The sequence below is a fragment of the Lepidothrix coronata genome, unplaced genomic scaffold (genome assembly GCF_001604755.1).
Source record: "Lepidothrix coronata isolate B3197 unplaced genomic scaffold, Lepidothrix_coronata-1.0 Scaffold59, whole genome shotgun sequence".
Lineage (NCBI taxonomy): Eukaryota > Metazoa > Chordata > Aves > Passeriformes > Pipridae > Lepidothrix > Lepidothrix coronata.
Window position 1 is genome coordinate 1,864,126 of NW_016690239.1, and position 19,882 is coordinate 1,884,007.

A 19,882-nucleotide genomic window follows, 5' to 3' on the forward strand; every position below is an offset into this window, starting at 1 on the left:
TTGGGTTAAATCTATAATACTCGTTTATACTATAAATCTATAATATAAATAGATTTATAATATAAATCTATAATACTCTATAATACCTTGAGATTTGCTTGTGTGGCATGTAATTGCAAGCTTAATTCCAGTGAAACTGCAACCATGTTTTTCAGTGTAAATCATGGCCTAACACAAAGAGTAAACTGGCAACAAAAGGAAAAGAATGTTGTCCTTTATAATAATGAACATTTTCCTTGTGAAATGACACTTTCTCCCTTCACCTTGAGATTGTGCAATATCTGCATTTGAGATAAGTTTTATTTAGAGAAAGGAACACAGAAACTGCTGACTTAAGACCTTTAATCAGTTCTTGTTTACTATTTTAATAGTTGCTTCGGAAGGCAGCAAACATTCAGTGGCTCAGGAGCAGGGGGAAAAAAGACCTGATATATTCAGTAAAAAGTATTTAGCCTTTTTATTTCTGACAACTAAAAGACACCGTTGAGGGGATGTAGTACTCTTTTAGATCTCAGTAGGAAGGCTTTTATAAGGGGCAGTAGGTCAAGAAGAGCACAAATTGCTTTTCTGCTTCAGATGGAAAGACAATATTCTTCTAACATTTTGTTGCAGAAATTCTGGCTGAGAAGTAAAGACCTTGATTACGTGGTGGAGATGTGGCTGCCTCCTGTAGCAATAAAGCAGAATGCCTTTATTATTTTTTAAGTATTGGTGTAAAAAGCATATTTTCTGGAAACCATAGTGGAAGTAGGAAGAAAGCCCAGTTTCCATATATATTTGTCATTAGGTTACAATTGAATGGTTGTGAATGTAAGGAGGCTGAGCTGAATGTGGGACTTCTAACAGCTTTTAACATGCAAAGTAACAACTTTGAGATACTACCAATTGATACAATTTTTGCTTGCTGGGGCTATCTGTGAGTAAAATGAAGATCTATCTTTGTAATAGGAAACACTTAGATGACATCGAAGTCACATAAACAGCCTGATGATCAAATTCAATTCTTGCTGGGATGGGTCTATGGTTTAATTATGTGAAAGCAGTCCTTATTTTCATAGACTGAGAAAAAAAAGAATGTTCTGTGAAAAAGTGACCTTTCTCTTCTTTCATTTTTCAGGCCATTTTGAATGGTTAGAAGCTAATGACAATGCATTATATGAAAGTGCTTATCTAAACAACTCCATGTGTCATTGCTCCAGCAAGAATTGCCATTTTCAGTTTCATTACTCCATGGCAGATAGCAGCGTTCTCAAGGCAGTACTGTTTATTAATCAGGTAATCAGGTAATCATGCATTCATTTCCAAAAGGTAAAGGCATGGCAACACAGGTGTTACTAGACAAAATGGAAGAAGATACACCTGCTACTACATGCCTGCCCCCTGAATTATTTTGTGCAAAACAGTACCTTGGTACTGTTCCACTGATCTGTGCAATTGCAAAGCCTGGGTATTTGCCATCTCAGCCATAAACTAATTTGATAGGTGAATGTTCTGCAATAAGACTTCAAGGACACCCCCAAGCTATTACTGAATTAAATAAATTGGGGATTTCAGGGGAAAAATCTATAGTAACAGCTTTTCTAGCCTTCTTCCTGTTCTGGAAATATGAAAATAGGTGCTTTTGTCTACGGAGACACAGAAAAAAATTAAGTTGTTGACTCAGGACAACTGGAAAGTTCTTGATTAGATACTTGATTTGTTTTGCCCAAGTCTTAGAGAAGTAATTTTCCTATTCTTTTACCTATTAGTAGATAAAACAGCCTTGTCAAACTGAAACACAAATCCCAGTTGAACTATGTTATTTCCATCTTTTTTACCTCCCTTGCCTTGTAGAGGCTTTCTGATGTTCTCTTTTGAAAGTCTGGTTTAATAGCTTAATATTGATGCTTTGTACTGCTACTTAATGAAAGCAAGAACAATAGAGCTGGTCTCATTAAGTTAATGGCTCTCATATCTTGGTGTTGGAGTTGAATTCTTATCACCCAACAATACATTTGTATTTAAAAAGATATCTACTTCATTCACAAAGATAAGATGCTAAAAACCCGGAAGGGTAACACTACCAAGAGGTCTAAACATAGGAACAGGTAATGGAAATAATTTATTTCTTTCTGACTCTGACTACTCATGAAAACAGCTCCAGGTTCTTCTGTGTTTCATTTATAAAAGGGAATAGTTGTATTTTTCGATGATCCATTACTGTACCAGGGAATTGTAACATAATCAGTGTTCTGGTCAGAATGCATGGAGATTTGTGCCATAGTACTCGCCAATAAATTCCCAGGTATGACACTCATGGCAACCTCGAGACAGAATCCGAATACTGATTTTAGTGGTTCACCTAAGTAGGATCAGTTGACCCAATTTAAGAGTTTTCTTTTCTTGAAAATAGAGCAAATTATTTGAGCCAAAACCATAAGAAAACTGATATTTGAGATCCCATAGAACTAGGAGCCTAGATCGAACCAACTAATTTATAAACAGGTCCTTAAAAAAGCATAAGAAGAATATTTTTGGTGGTTATTACATCAGGTCAGTCCATTCTGTTTCCATAGATTCTCTTAGCCCTTTTATGTTTTAGTTATTTAATTTTGCCTTCAGTAAGAAGTGTTTTTATTGCATATAAAGTTATTTAAAGCTGATGCAAAATTTACCAGAACAACATTAAGAAACTTCTGTTGATAGTTTCAAAAACAAAACCTTATAGACTCATATTTGAGACTTCTTAAGCAGAAAAGAAGGGAGAGTTGGAGTTTGCACATTTTGCTACTAAATCATTAGATTGTTTATGAAAACGAAACGAATCTTCAAAGCTAGCCAGTATTGAGAAACAGAAGTGAAAGACAAGTGCTGATTCTGACCCTGGAAGACAACAGAGCTGCTGTCCTGGAGGCTGTCATTCAAGATAACTTCTCAATTGCATGTTCCATGCAGTTTCTCTGCACATCCTACTACCGTATTTATTGATCAGAACCACTTGTCTTTGAATAACTTTTGCTAAGTCCCAGCACTGACAGGCCTGACACAAATGGAGACTGGATTACACTTAATGTACAGTTTTACTACTGTTCTTAGAGAACAAGCACCACAGATGTTGTAAATGTATCCCTGGCCTTCCTCACCCTTTCAACAGAGAGAGCAAAGGAGCAAACGTATTGTCTAATATAGATATTATGTCATCAACTGTAAGACAGAGAATCTAAATTGCTCTTGGGTTTAAGAAGGACAGGGAAAATGTACTCCTTTTGTCAATAGAAACCTATTGTTTACTTACATTTAGCTTGCAGTCCATTATAATCTGCAGCTTTTCTTCTTTTATCGTTGGCTTGGCAAAGTTGCTCTTCATTAAAGACTACTGTTTGACCATTTGATTTTTCTTTCTTAACTGTGATTCATGTGTCTTTGAACTTTGTCTTATTGGTTTGAAACTGGGTTCTGTATATTGAGATGATTTTAAATTCTAATGATGTCCTTCAGATTTCTTGTAACTCCTCCCAATTTAGTGTTATCTATATTATTTTAAAATGTATTTGTCATTTCACTCTCCACACTCTCCAGTAAGTTCGTCAGCACTATAATTACACCAGGACCTGGAACAGAGCTATGCAGAGCTCTATTATAATTTTATTTTAGTTTGATAAAAAACTATTGACATCTCCTCTTTAAAATAATCTTACATTTCTATTTGTACACCCATGTAATTTCATCTACACATTTTTAAAAGAATGTCTTATGACATTATGTTAAAAGTCTTTATTAAGTGAAATAATCTCTACTTTTTCAAGTCTATTTTGATGAAAAAACCCACAAACATTATACTCACTGAATGCAACTCACTCCTCATTAGAAGCAGCTAATGTAGGTTTCTCACTTTCTAATTCTCTAGCTGCTTACAAGATTGCCATAAGTATATTTGTTCATTGTCTTAAGAGTTGTTCAGCAACTTGGCTATAATTGCACAGTCTGTATTTTTCCCTTAACTGCAATATATGTCCTTTGTTGTGCCAGTTCTCTAGTTTTCCGCACATTCTCCTCAGGTTCTCAGAGCTGGCTGCCGATAGTGAGATATTCCCTTCATTATGTAACCATTACTTAACACTTCCTGATTCCATTCCAGTTTCAGTACTTAATGGCTTATAGATATTTGTAACATTATTCTTCTATTTCAGCCTTGTTTGCATTCCCTTTTGGCAATATTAACTGTTCAACTAACATAAAATATTCATAGAATCATAAATATGCTGAATTGGAAGGTACACATAAGGATCATTGGAGTCCAAGTCCTGGCCCTGCACAGGACAGTCCCAAGAATCACACCATGAGCCTGAGAGCATTGTCTAAGTGCTTCTTGAACTCTGTCAGGCTTGGTGCTGTGACCACTTCCCTGGGGAGCCTGTTCCAGTGCCCAACCACCCTCTGGGGGAAGAACCTTTTTCTAATATCCAACCTAAACCTCCCCTGACACAACTTCAGGCCATTCCCTCAGGTCCTGTCACTGGTCACCACAGAGAAGAGTGGTGCCTGCCCCTCCTCTTCCCCTCACAAGGGAGTCGTAACTGCAGTGAGGTCTCCCCTCAGTCTCCTCTTCTCCAGGCTGAACAAACCAAGTGACCTCAGCCACTCCTCATACGGCTTCCCCTCAAGGCCCTTCACCATCTTCATTGCCCTCCTTTGGACACTCTCTAACAGCTTAATGTCTTTCTCATATTGCTGAGCCCAAAACTGCCACAATATTCAAGGTGAGGCTGCCCCAGTGCAGAGCAAAGCAGAACAATCTCCTCCCTCGCCAGGCTGGCGATGCTTTGCCTGATGCCCTCAGGACACGGTTGGCCCTCCTGGCTGCCAGGGCACTGCTGACTCATATTCAGGGACCCTGAGATCCCTTTCCCTGGCAATATTCTCCAGTGTCTTGTTCCCCAGTCTGTCCATACAATCAACAATATCAATTGTCAGATAAATTTTAAAATTTTCTGTGAAAACTGAAACCAAATAAGATAATGTTAACTTCAGTCTATCATTTGCCATTCATTACTTTTTTATTTCTTCCATTAAGTAATGAACTTCTTCCTTTTGTCTTTACATCTTGTACGGCTTAAAAAACAGATGGAAGTTAGACAATAAAAGGTAATTTCAACTAATGTTTATATGTGCAATCATAATTGTACCCTAATGAATTAAAATTTTTCTGGGTGTTCACCAGCACTTGCAAAAACCACACAAGTACACTCCTTTACAGAAGTCAAAGTTGATCCATTAATCATTGTGGGGGAACAGATAAATCTTTGTTCCAAATTACTCTCTGAAATGAGAGAAGCAGGAACAAAATAATGGGTGCAGTTGCACAGTAGTGCATGTATCTGTAAAGAAATGTCAAAAAAAAAAAAAGAAAAAGGTCTATTTCAGAAATGGAGTATTTTAGCAAAAGTCATGGTAGTCTTTTCCATCCTTTGAATCTGACTAGTGTTATCTCAGAAAAAAACATTGCTGGGAAAAGGAACAATTCTTGCCCATTTTAGTTTTACCAAAAATTGTTTATCAATAGTAATATATCACAATACGGGGAATAGAGTGAAAGTATCTTTAGCAACTGCTCCCCCGCATAACTGAAATAAATCTTGAAGGAAAGTACTGGAAAAGCAATACCTTCCACATTTTGAAAGAAAGCTAGTGATGCAAGGAATGTGCTAGAGGTGTTAACCTATTTGTTCCAAAGAGGTAGAAGAATCTGACAAACAGGATGAATACTGCAGAGAAATATAGTAAGGAAGGGAAATAATAATATTGGCTTCTTAGAGCTGTATAAAATCAGAGGGTAAAGTCTGCTGCATGGAACAATAGACAGTTTAAAATTTTGGTACATCTGAGAAGACTTCAGTGTAAAAAACTGCCTTAGAAGGTCTGGATACTAACGTGCACAGAAAAATCAAGTTTACTGCTACAAGTTGTTCTTATTAAAATGAATTTGGGAGAAAGATGGTCATGGGGCTGGATATCTCAGCTGTTATTTGAATGTGAACTAAGTTATAGTATCCAGGTGCATACAGTGAAAGACACAGCAAATGTAGAGTATTTCCAAAGGGTATACAAATGTGTTTGGAGCGTTCATATATGTAGGTGTGGGGGGAATACAGTAGCTAAAACAGTCACTTAACCAGAGGCTATGGTTTTTACCTACCATGCAGTATGGTTCCTAGCACATCATCAGTTTNACTGTAGGCTAATAGATTTCCTTTGGAAGTTGAATTATTTAGGAAAATGAACTTTTACACAGAATGAAGTGTTCTCAGTATTGAAAGACTTTTGCTGAATATCTGCTACATGGACAAGTGGACAAATACATCCCATACCTATGTGGAAACTCACAGCTGACTTAATTTAGTTCTGAAATCAAATATGTCATGTGGTTTATCCAAATTTGATCTCATCTGTAATTTAGTGTTTGGAATAAGGGTATTGCCTTGGCTCTGTCTTGCAGTTTTCTTGCAGTTTTCCGATCTTTGAATGTATTTTCAATAGAGATTTAATCTTCCAGTGTTGTTAGTATGTCAGAACAAGACTGGTAAGGAAAGAACTTTAATTGGCTGCACATCACAAATCATATCAGTGTGATTCTGCTGGCACAGACCTCGCAGCCTATCAAGCAGTAGACAGCATCTTTCTCCTCTTTTTTATATTACAAGACAGGAAAGAAGATAACTGTCCTTGTCCATAGTATTGATAACATTTCACATTCCTATCATAACCCCATTTATTAGTCTCCTGTAAGATGAATTGTTTTTATACTTTCAATTTCTCTCCATACAAGGGACTTTCCCTTTCCCTTACTCTGCTTTGAATATTTTTCTGAACTGTCACTAATTCTGTAATATCTTTTGTGGAAAAATTATGACCAATATTTCCTAAAAGGAGTCTCAATATTGATATCTGTAATGGTAAGTCTGTTTGTATGTATAGCCTATATTAAATTTTCCAGAAGTTTTTTCTGTCCTTCTGGTTTTGGTCTGTTTTGAAACTGTTCTTGAAAAGATTTTGTGTAGGTATATGAAGTTCAAACTGCTACCTTCTTTTCTTTATACTGGCCTAAGTATGTTCCAGACAGGATCATGACCAGAAGCAGGATGAGCACAAGCTGTTTTTGCCAGATTATTGAATCAAAAGGGCTTTGAGTGTTTGCATAAAGGCAACCTTACCATATTTAGCAGTCTTGCTAAATATGCAGTCTTCACTCCACTCCTTAGGAGGTGGAGTGAAAATAGGGATTAAGGTAACTCAGAACATGACTAGAAATTGTCAGATTGTACTCTGTGTGCTTGCTTTACAGATTTTAAAAAGAAGTTTTAGCACAACTGACAGACCCCAAATTCAGTTCTAAGAAAACTAAATCTAACACAACCTAATATAAGCAGTTATTTATGAACAGGAAACTTATGTAGAGAGCACCGTGGAAAGATATTGTTAAATTCAGCAATAACATGGCTTAATTTGCATATTAATTAACTTTAATTCTACCAACTCCTGATAACTATATTAGTCTGTTTAATAACAGTGAACATGTCTTGTTTCCCCCCTCTCCCGTAGACCTCAGTGCAAAGATTGCAAACAAATATACGAAGCTCTATTTTCTCATATAGAACAACTTTGTATATATTGGTCATTTGGTTGGGATATGAAAAGATCAAGAACAAAAAAAATGGGCTTGATAATTTCTAGAGGAACAAAAAATATCTTTATAACATTGTTTTCTACATTTTACAGGAGGAATATGTCTTATGGGAAACCAACCTCATGACTAAGAAGGAATGGGTCAAAGTAAATATACAGCTACCAAGAGGACTAGAAAAATTAAAGGTATGAATGAAAAAAGGTACATGCTCAATTTTTGGAGATGCTTTACTTTATTGTTTATAGAGCTTCCAGGAAAATGAAAAAGTTGCTAAAATTATATACATCCTGAATATCTTGCTGTTTCTTCAATATGAATAAATATCTGGTTGTAGCTCGACAAAACATCTACACAAGCATCGCATGCAGAAGCTGCTGGTCTTTAATAACATGGAAGAAAATGAATATAAATCTCACCTGACTTGGTTAGTCATCTGAGTCCATCTCAGGTGTTATTAACTCATTTAAATAAATATACTATTGTGTGAGATTACGTAAATGATCTTTGCGGGATTTCAGTGAAATTATGTAAACTACTAATTGAGAGGATACCTCCTCCTTGACTTTACAGGCATAGAGAAGAATGTTAATTTGCAACTACTCAATTCTTATATTAATTTACAAGTTTTCATTTTAAGTAGCTTTTAATTTACATTTTTTTTTGAAATTCTGCAAATAACCATCATATTTTACTGTTTCAACAATCAGTTGAAAATATAATCTCTGTGACAGGACAAATACTAAGCCTACTGCAGGAATTGATGTTTCAACAGATGTTAGAATGAATGCATTTCAAGAAGCTAGTAGGTTCTCAATGCATGTTGTTGCCCGCCTCTCCTTTTCACACAAGGACAAGTGTGAATAAACAAGCAGATGTGTAATTAGGCTATCTATAGTATCTAAAAATAAATAAACAAATAAATAGTAACTAACTAACTAAATAAATAAATAAAAAGCCTGCTGAAGTTGTATGTATATAAGTAGAGAGCCAAAACTATGTATTCTTGTACAAAGACTGCAAGGATCACTTGTACTTAGGAAAGGAAAGATATTATCTTTAATTATGTGGCTGTGTCATGGTTTCTGCACAGCATTGTGCTGTTTGAACCAATAGAGAATGCAGAGTGTTAGAAGGCTTTTGTCATTGTGAAGAAATTGTCTCTAGTGGAAGATAACGACATATAACGTTCTCATTGTTTAGAAAGAAAAATGCCTCTTGAGATTTCACTCCAATCTAATTCCCAGGCTTTGGGGAGTATGCTAGACCCTTCTGCTTATGTCCCAAAAAAATGACTGTTCTATTTCCTTTTGTTTTGTCCAGTACTCTTACACTGTGCTTTCTGACTCTTGCATGTAAATACTTTCTGAGACACACTATGGTCATGTTCCAGCTGGTCAAACCCCACAACTCCACTTTTATTTATTCCTATTTATTCCTGCAGTTCTTGTTTTTCAGTGCTTTCTTTCATTGCAGTCTTCATCTTTTTGATATCCTGCTTGCTGCTTTAACTCAGGTAAAAGAAACCTGGAGAGCACAAGTGGGGTAATCTCCTTGTTTTGAGGCCCAGCAGAGGTGGGCTCCTCCATGGCCAGGAGCAAGAGGTGTTCATCTGAAATTTCATTGCCATAAATCAGCTTGTCCTAAATCTGCTCAGAGCAAGGGAACTCTGTCAGAAAGAAAAATGCTGCTTGAATTTCTCTAAGTCAATAGCAGTAATATAAGCCAGGTGAGGGCACAGGCTCAACATTGGTGAGTGACAGTCCATATAATTAAAACATTAGCATGATCCTTAGCAAGGTTTTGACCCAAGCAAATCAGCCATCTCCCAGACAGTGCCCAGAACAGCTCCAGGATTACAAGCAAGTAGAGACCAATCTCACTACAGAGACTGGGTGCATCCATTTTATCTTAAGTTATGAAACAGGTATGAGCTGTTAGGCTCTGCTATGCCAAGCGGTGTCTGAGGACACCAGTCCCCAGCCCATTTTATGCACCTGTGAGTGTAACTGAAAATTTTTCTCTTGGGCATCTGCAAAATGAGGTTATGAAGAGACTTCAGAAAGGAAGATGGAGTCTTTAGGAGATTACATTTCAGGACACCTTTCTAAAGCACAGAGACATTACAACTTTTTAACTAAATGCTTATGAGATTACGAGTTTTTCCTTAAAATAGGCTTTTTTTTTTTTAATTTCATTCTTGGAGTTCATCAAACCATTTTAGCTGAAAATTTTCGGAAATTTCAACCTCAGATAGTCATACAAAATTTCAGATTTTTTGTAATGGAAAGTATGCAGTGCTTTTTAAACTTAGAACTGTTTTATATAAATAAAAATCAGTTTGTTGTCTGTTAACACAAATATTTTATCTGTAACAATCCACAGCTTATGTTTAAAGGAACACTCCAGAGCAGGGCAGGTTTCATTTGTCTGAATAACATCCGGCTCTTGGACATTGCACCATCAGAGCCACCAGGTTTCTGCTCCTTGGAAGAATTCACCTGCAGGGATGGGCAGTCCACAGCACTTGGATTAGCCCGTGACTCCCACCCAGATTGTTCTGATGGCAGCGATGAGGACCCAGCAGCCTGCTGTAAGTGAATCTCATTGTTTTAGAAGAACGCTGTGCTGAAGAATATTGTGAAACCCAAAGAGTTCTGTATAACAAATCACTAGAAAAAATATTGTTAATTTCTATGGCTACTTTTCCCCAGAATACTTAATTGCTTTCAGGTTAGTGAAAATGTTCATAGCATTTTCTGTTGTGTATTTTTCTTCTTCCCATTGCTTTCTGTTTCTCTGTCAGGCCTCAGCATTACGTTTTAGATCCAGATAGTAATTTTTTTAAATATTTGCTTAAATGCAGTATTTAGCATATTTTTACTTGTATGTATTCCCTATATAGCACTTTTATAACCTCTACTTCCCTAAATTGCTAGAGAATGAAATCTGCCTTGGGATTTGTTGTTAGAACAGTTTTCTAATTTAGACTCTCTGTGAGTTACTGTCAGAAAATGCATTAAGTGACATGATATTTGCATGGTGATACAATTCACCACACAAATGGGCCACAGTTCAGAAGCTACATCTTCTTCATTATATTTGCAGTTGAAGGTAACTTCGGTTAGAAGCCACAATTTCTACTGTACAAACAAAATTAAAAGAAAATAATTGAAATTACTGGAAAATGTCTATAATAATTCTGAATAATTTTAGGTCTCCTGTGAAAACTACTTTAGAGACTTCTAAAATTAACCTTATAGCATGTACATCTGTATGCATATTTGCCTGTGGTAGTAACACTTAAACGTATGTTGCAGATAAAAACTCTGCACCTATTTAAGATATCGGTGATGATATATATTGCTGCTGGGAGGTACCAATTAAAATTTCGTGTATTTCTCAAGATAGCTGGATGAAAAACACTGATAATGTTTTATTTTCTAATTGGCTGATGAGACTTTAGGAACTATTTGTGACTACGAGCTTTTTTTTAACTCACAATCTGAATCTTCAAATTTTTTTTCAATTACTTAAATAACCCTGTGGGAATCATCTCTGAAACAAGTAATACGTGCAAATGCTGAAACAACATTTTAAATAGGAAGGTATACACTGTTTTATCTCTAGGTAGAATCTAAATAAACATTGAAGTCTACAGGGTCTCCCTCGGAGATCTCTTTTCCTTTTTTACAAGATTTGACCCTATGCTGCTAGCTCTGTGTGTTTGCTGGTAGGAGTGTGGAGAGTCCTCTTATGTTCTTTACGAGGAATGGAATGAGATTGAATTGTACTTTAAAAATTGGATTGTATTTCTCAGCAATTTAGCCATCTCACTTCATAACAATGGGAGAGAATTGTGGTGAATAGTGACTAGGAATATAAAAGAATAATTTCAATGCTTAAAAAGAGGATGAAAAATAATTATCACAGTTGAAGGGTAGTTGTTAACTGTGTACTTACAGGTACACCCCTGTGCCTCAGACACTGGACATTGGCACTGGATGACCAAAAGACTAACAAATTACCTAGATATAGTCAGTATTTTAAAGAAAGATCACAGTGGGTCTCTTGGGAATATTTCTTCCATCATGCTGATGTGAATGGGTCAGAGAAACTGGAGAGTGCGCAGAAGAAAGAAAAATCAGAATGACCTGGGAGTCTCAACGCTGTTCTTTGTGGAGTCTCCAGAGTTCATGTGCTGGGGCAAGGACTGATGACAGGTGGTCAGTGCAAAACCCTCTTCAATTGCTCTGCATAGTGCTCTGCTCTTTGCTGCTGCCTCTGCAGTTAACTTGGGTTTACCTATCGGACTGATTCTCCGCTAACTCCCTTCAGTTTAAAGAAAATAGTACACTCAGCTGAACCTGAGGTATAGGGATTGTTTGCTTCACTGTGTTGGGGTAGTCAGAGGTTAAAGAGGTATCATTTTGGTGGAGCAGAGCACAAAAGTATACTTGGACTCTTGAAAAAGAGTGAAGAAAGGTTCTTTTCTAAAGTAAAAAAAAATAGCCAACTTTAAAATAACAATAACCATTTTAAAAGTTGGTCTATTTTAATGGATAGTATTGTCTTGGATACTTCACACACTCCTTTTCAGGAAAGAGGACCCTAATGGTGGAATTTAGCTATTCAATGGTTTAGTCAGCTTAGAAGTTTCACCTTTCTAACACTTTCCACATTTTGAACAAAAGAGATGTAAAGAAAAAAATCCTCCTTTATCTTTGTCCTTTGCTCTTTTATTCCCATTACATCCATTTTCCACGAGATCTTGAAATTGTCTGTGATGTTTAGAGTGCACTATATTCAGTCACACTAATTTTCAGTAAAAATTTCTATCTGGTACAATAATGCACATTTTAGCTTTTATTCAGTGTTTTAGCATCTGTCCTTGAACACATCCTCAGTAGTTTCCTTTGATGAAGTACTCTCATGTACTGAAAAAGCTGACATCTCTGTACTGAATGAAAACACAGGCTGACAACTGCTACTTAACAATGTGAAGAACGTCCCTCTTCTCTTAAGAATTTCTTTGTTTCATTATAATAAGGAAGTTAGAAATAATGTCTCTCTTTGGTCATGTTTACTTGGCATGAATGGTATTTTAATAACACAATTTATCACAAGAACAAATACCTATGTGTTTTCTAATGCTTCTTAATATTTCTGTTTAATCTCTGCTCATTTATATAAATATATATTTACGTATATGAGACTTAAAAGACTCAAAAAGTAGAAATTTGTCTTATGCACGAGTAAACACCTTTATTTCAGTAGCTTTGTTGAAATCAATGAATCTAATGAAGTGATAAATTATGAAATTAATGTTTTTAATATTAAATTCTCCATTTTCATTATGTCTTTTCGAATATCACTTATTTGTGATCACTTCTAAATTTATTTCACAGTGACTGACAGCAAACTATCAAAACCTAGTAAATATATTCAGAACAGAAAGTGAAATGCAGTACCTACATCATTTAAAGGACTATAAAGATCCCTTTCATGCTGATGCCTTTTCTTTACTTCCTACCAAAGATAAAGGAAGTTTTGCACTAAATACTGTGAAAAATAACATATTTCAAACACTATACCTACTATTATTTTACATTATTTATACATAACATCCACAATACATATAAAAACATCACAAATTAATCAGAAGCTACCAATCCTAGCAACTCAGAAAAAGTCTAGCCTTAAAAAAATTAATTGTTTTCAAGTAATATCACACTTCGATACAGTAGAGTTTCTGGAAATTGCCAGAAATTATTGTAGGGAGGGGACATCCTACAGCTGTTTCTGAAAGAGCATCACCTTCCATTTAGCCTAATTAGAAGCTTTTTTAAAATACCTGTCTTTACCTCTTCTGCTTTTAATTTAACCTCTCTAGTATTAGCTTAAATATTCTCAGCTTTTCATAGGATTTGTATAATTTATGAATATAAAATATGTAAGATGAAGGAAACTTGTATCATTTCAAAGCCATGTACCTTTTACTGCATTTCATTTACAGTGCAGAAATTTACAATTGCAAATCCTTGAAACCTTTCACAGCAGATGAGTACAGCTGCAAATCCTTTTACTACAATCCAATTTTAAAGTAGAAAGAGCATTTTTTAGTAGGAAAAATTTGTTTTACTAAACATTTACGTGTTTTCTGTGACACATTATTGTTCTGAAATTGTCAATATCTGTTCATCAAGCTTGTATGTGCATGTGGACAACAAGCTAGACCCATATTATTTTCACAGATTTTATTGCTGACAAGCATTGTGTGTCATTGCCTTTGGGTTTCACCAGAACCATTAGCTCAAAGTCAGTGGAACCTCTGCAGACCAAGGGTTGACATGAGATTCTCTGAACACCATATGCCTCTTAACCCTAATCAAGGTAACTGAGTAGTTTCAGGAGATGAGGCCATCTCACCTCAGGGAGTTATGAGTTATCTGTTTAATGATTTATGACATATGGAAGTTCAGGCTAGATGACCTGTGGTCATCTGCGATGTCTCTGTATGCATCATTTAACGAATTCCAGATAAATAAAACTAATCACACTGGTAGGAAAAGTGCACAGAGTCAGAAAGAAGGTAAATGTGTAACCCTTCCCTTTCCCAAAATTGCATTAAATGTTAGCCAGAAATGACTGTCCTTTTTGGTTGCTGTCCATACGGGTAGTTTATACCCCAAATTCCAAAGAAGCTTGGGTGCTGCCACAGTGAGTGAGGGTAACAGTAATTCTCATTCCATAGTCTTAGTCAGGTAAACACCAACCTGATGCAGAGACTAACTGAATGTCCCCAGTTGTGTTCATTCGATTGAACTGCCAGAGTAGGATTGAAAACCTTCATGCAGTTTCAGGCTAGCAATGCTGAAAGAATATTAATTTGCTAGTAACCCAGCCTAGTTAAGAGAACTACTTTAGTTTTCCCCCAGGGAGGATCATGAGAAGCTGGGATAGAGTAAGCTAGTCAAAGAAAAAAATATTCCCATTTTACCTCCCAGTGCTCTTGGAATATGTGCTTTGCTTCCTTTTCCTTTTTTTTTTTTTTTAAATATGTGGAAAATGGTTTGTATTAATTGAAAAATCTTTCCAGTGTATTTATGGCTTTCATAAGCTACACTTTTTTCTTGAAATTCAAGTGTTTGGGGAATATTTTTTTTTCCTGGTTTCATCATTGATATTTGTAGAACTGGTGTAATAATTTACTTCTTGATTAATTGAGATATGATGATATATCCACATGGAAAAAAAATTTGGCTTGTTATTAAAACGAAAGCACATTGTTGTTTCATTTCTATTTACCTTTCTGTTTTGCTGAATTATAAATAGATGAATGTACAAACCAGAGCACTGAATTGTTTTCCATTCAAAATGTTGAAAATCTTTCTGCAGTTTGAATCCAGTGAAATCTTCCTAGTGAAATAAAAGACATAAGCTCCGGTGATAAAAGTTGCATTAGGAAGGGACATAATATGTCAGAAAAGAGCCTTATGTCAAGCTTACTTAACTATAGTATGACTGCTCAAAAACTATAGGTGATGCAATTGAATCTTTTCCAACTATGGAAAGTGAAGCATCATCTATAATCACTTGAAGTTTCAGATAAAAATGTAGAAAACAGGCTGTGAAGAATAAATATCATGCACTGGTTTGATGGGAAAGGCACATTTCTTAAGGTTTATTGGTGTCTGAGCAATGAAAAAACACACTGAGAAACTGTCTCACTTGGATTTGTGTTTTAGCCAAAGCACAGAACTTTTCTTTCAAGCTTGATTAAACATTTACAAACACTTCTTAAGTTTTTAGAATTCAGTAGGGATAAAGTTTAAATCAAACTGTTAACTTGGACAACTGAGTTTCACTCACATTTGGTGTCTAGCTATTCTCCAGCATATTTATACTTTTAAAAATGAAGCATCACTTCCAGAAACTACATAGGGTGGAACACTTGGGTTTGGTGAGTGACTGGCCCAGTGTTTCTGCAGGACTGGATACTTGTATAGCGTTTTAAATTTTAAGTGATAGGTGTAATTAAAAAAAAAAGAAGTAGCATCTAAAATGTGGTCAACATTATCATATTTTATTTCTTCCCCAGCCCCCCTCCAAAAAAACCCCCAACAATGACAACAACAAAAAAACCCTAAAAGTGCACCACCATGAATGTTCTTCCTACCTTTATAATTGTGTTCATGTTTCAACAAAGTCTGAAAAAATCACTGAACAAAACCAATTTGGGATTGTGTCTTCCTGTGTGTGCATGGTTGTTTTTGGGTTTTTTTCCCCACTGCTTATCTATTCAGCCCAAAATTTGATGTTTGGACACTTCTTTCTACATCTATAGTGTTAGAAGAAATTGTGCTAGTGACTACCAATGTAAGAAATCATTATTTCACACCTTTCTTCCTGTTGGACACCAAGGACAGTGATGGGCTTTGTCTAAACACATAAAAGATGTTGTGTTTATTGTGATTAGTTAAAAGCAAATCAAAATTAAATTATTAACTAAAACAAATAATAATAAAAAATACTTCCATGCTAAATATCTTCTTGATCTTATCATTAGTACCATCTTGATTTCTGTTTTATGTATAAACCATTATTTTAACTTCATTTTGTTCCTACATAGTCATTTATTTATGTCTTTTTTGATATTACTATGCAGACACTGCAGCCAGCTGCTTATGCAGATCTGTCACAGGGTTTAGTAGGCCAGAAGAAAGAGATGTTTAAGCAAAGAATGTTTGCCTTTTTGTGTCACATTGGTTCTCTCAAGACTGCTTAGCTAAGGAAAGCACAATGCCTAGACATAATATTAATTACTGAACGGCAAAACAGCTTAGTCTTGGATATCAATTTGCATACTGGACCTTAATGTACTAGCAACTGCAACCTAATTTAAAAGATACTTTGTCAAAAGCACAAGAAATTGTAACTAAGTTAACCAAGTTTCTTGTTTAACTAAATATACTGCATTGCACAGAAAAGCATGCACCATTAGATTTTACTGTATATAGTGAAGCCAGATAAGAGAGACTGATATTTGTGATTTATTTTGTACCTTAAGATTTAACTGCTCAAATAACCTCTTTATTCCAGAGAGACTTTTACCACAGAGCTTTGCTACCACAGTGGTCGAAGAAAGATGCATTTCATTTTGATTTTGTACAATATGAAAAGTGGAGTAATATATATGATGGTGTCTGAGGCTGATACAATCAGATGAATGTGCCATGAAAGTAGAAAGTGAAAAATACAGTTCTAAAGTAATGGTTGCAATTGCAGTAAGTGACCCAAAGAGTTAAGTGTATTGCTTTGGGAAGCTGTTCTGGACCAGGAAAAAAAACTTCTCAGAGTATAAAATTTTCTTATCAAAATATTTATTTGTACTCAATAAATGAAATAGTCTGTGAAATTGTTATAAAATTTAAGTTGGTCTAATCCATACCAACTGAGAAAATGGTCTTTTACTTTGCAATAAAAATTTCTAGGAGATCTGAATAATTCATAATTTTAAATCTCATTTTCAAAAATAAATTAAGTGAAAGCTTAATTCATCTTCACTTTCCATGTGTTTTAAACTCTAAATACATTTGATTTCCCCCACACATTCATAATTAAGTTTCCAGTACAATTCATCTTTAAAACATATATAACATTACTTTCATAATCTATCAGCCTATGTACAGGTCTCATGTTTACTATGATATAGTTTGTTCTCTTGCAGGTAGTTTGCTTCATGGTTCTGAGTTTGCTTAAGAAAGGAAAGATCTGCCTTATCTGTTACCTGTATTCTAGAACTTTTTGTCCATTTGAATAATCTGACAGTGAAATATATTGGTGCTTCTTTAAGACTCTTAGTACATCTAAATAAAAATAGTCATAGTTGTGGCATGAAACTGCTGCATCAAATTCAACTTGTTGATCTCTTGTTATTGCTCTTACAACAGCTAATTACACCTTTTGTGATTTTGAGACTGACCTTTGTGGATGGAGGCCACTGAGTAGAGGCGATGCTGACTGGAACATAATGAAAGAACACAGTCCCCTTGACAGGAAACTCCCTGGCAGTGGTCATACAACTAATACGAGGCATGGTGAGATTTCCTTCCTTATTATTTCCCCCTTATTTCCTCTTTCTGCCACGAAAATTCCTTCTTGTAAATGGTCATAGCTGATAATAATAACTAATTTGAAATAGGTGCTACATAGCATGTATACAACATAACTAGTGTGTAACAGAAAGCTAATCTGTTTGGGCTGCTCTTAATTGGGATGTGGTTACTATGCCTTTGTAACCCTTGTTTTTGACTGGCACAATCAATGACATCGTGACTTGATGCAGCCTTTTGAGATATTGACCTTTGAACTGACAGCTGACTTTTTTTGTGCACACCATTAGCATTGTTTACCCTATACACACAGAGAGGCCATTCCTAGAAGTATTATTTGGGCAAACTATGACTGTAGCTTTTGGTAGAAAGCAGTTAAAATAAATCCACATTGTATGGGAAAAATAGAGTGACTATAATATCCTTTAAAGAGTTATTCTTCCTTCAGCCCATATTTACCGTGCAATGCATTCAGCTGGAAAAAGTTTATTGCAGTAGAGGGCTGTTTTAAAGTATTTTTTTTAAAATTAAAGTGTTATTATGGCACACTGCATAACATAAAATTGCTGAGCATGTTTTTCATTGTCAAATAATATTGGCAAGTATTCTGTGACTAATTTTATTAAAATGTAACTACTTTGCTTACAGTGGAGATCAGATTACTTTAAAATCTGGGTTACAATCCAATGGCCCTTTAAGTTAAATTTATTTAATGATGCATATTATCTAAAATCAGACCTCCACACTTCTCTCCCATGTTCATGTTAAAGGAATGTGAAATATTAAGTATTCCACCTCAAGCATTCAAAGATAGAGCAACTCTAGGGTTAAAATTCACCTGAGCAGATATGAGGATGTGTGTGCACGCCATAGAATGATTCTAACTGCACAGTCATGTGCCTGTTTTTCCATTAGTCCCTGTGTGATGAAGTGCACCAAAGTTGCTACTCACTTTTCTCAGCATCTGTTTGATATTTCATTTTGTTGTCTCTGTAGAGTGACACTGGATCTGCATTACTGCATTGTCTGTGAACACTACTGTGTTACAGCTTCCAAACTTTCAAAGCCCCACAGGGTAGCACTGATTTGCCTGTGTCTTTCTCTGTTCTAGATGCTGGTGAGATCTGAGGTATAATGTGGTCATAAGGAAGGCTACTGGCAGAAACATCTGTTCTGCAGCCTAAGTAGCATGTTAAAATTGCCCATACAGAACTGCATGCTTTTGCACTTAAGCTGCTTTGATACCTGAGTCATCACAAGTTTGTTTCAGTGTTGCTGCAGGTTGAAGCCTCAAGCAGATCTTGAGGGTACCATGCCTTACCTCTTGAGCCCAGCAATGTTGCATTCCACATATAAGTTATTTGAAAAGGTATTTCTGAGGTGGTTTTTTACCATTCTATCACTGTGCCTGTTACAGCCACAGCTTTAGAATTAGGATTCGAGAATTTGAGCAAGTTTTTGCCAACATTAAATAAAGATTCTTCAGGTTGCAACAGTTTCTTGTAGTACCACAAAGCATTGATGTCTCTTCTCTCCTGGGGAGGGCAGCAGCAAATTTTGATCAATTGAGATCTTAACAAGGTTACTGTAGAGCCTCAGCTGCAAATTAAAAGAGGGTCCTTTGAAGTACCCTTGTATTCCAATGAGGGGAGCTTCCCTCGAGCTGCAAGCGCAGCATGCCTGTTTGTACAGGGAGCTGTGACGGTCCCCTCTTTGTGCCAACCTTGCTAAAGCGATGCCATTATTCATGTGGGGCTGGACCTAACCCTCTGCTTTATTATGTATCCATGGGAAATAAATGGCTAAGGAGTGTGACTGTGGCAGCACAATAGCTGATTTTCCAAGATGTAAGGCAATATGTGTAATATCAATGTGCAAAAAAGACTGAGCCTTTAGTGTTGTTTTGCATAGACCTTCATGAAAAAGTCTCAGTATTCAGCAAAGGCAGCACTGACGGCATTCAAAATATGCTGCTTTAGGGCCCCTTGAAAATGTTTATCCTTCCCTACCTTTGTCTGAAGCACATCTGCTGTAGTTCAAATCCAAATGCAGTTAATTTGCCAGAGTTCAGATTAGATCTTTAATTAAGCTTTCATCCCCACTAGCA

At 35.8% G+C, this 19,882-nt stretch overlaps 1 protein-coding gene across 1 annotated transcript in view; it reads left to right on the top strand.

The window, feature by feature from the left end:
* MALRD1 (MAM and LDL receptor class A domain containing 1) overlaps positions 1 to 19,882 on the top strand; it is a 241,736-nt gene that overhangs the window by 21,856 nt on the left and 199,998 nt on the right. The window contains exons 7-10 of the mRNA XM_017817063.1: positions 1,118 to 1,275; positions 7,756 to 7,848; positions 10,046 to 10,253; positions 17,614 to 17,760. Coding sequence (XP_017672552.1) covers positions 1,118 to 1,275; positions 7,756 to 7,848; positions 10,046 to 10,253; positions 17,614 to 17,760 — 606 coding nt within the window. The remainder of the gene's footprint in view (positions 1 to 1,117; positions 1,276 to 7,755; positions 7,849 to 10,045; positions 10,254 to 17,613; positions 17,761 to 19,882) is intronic.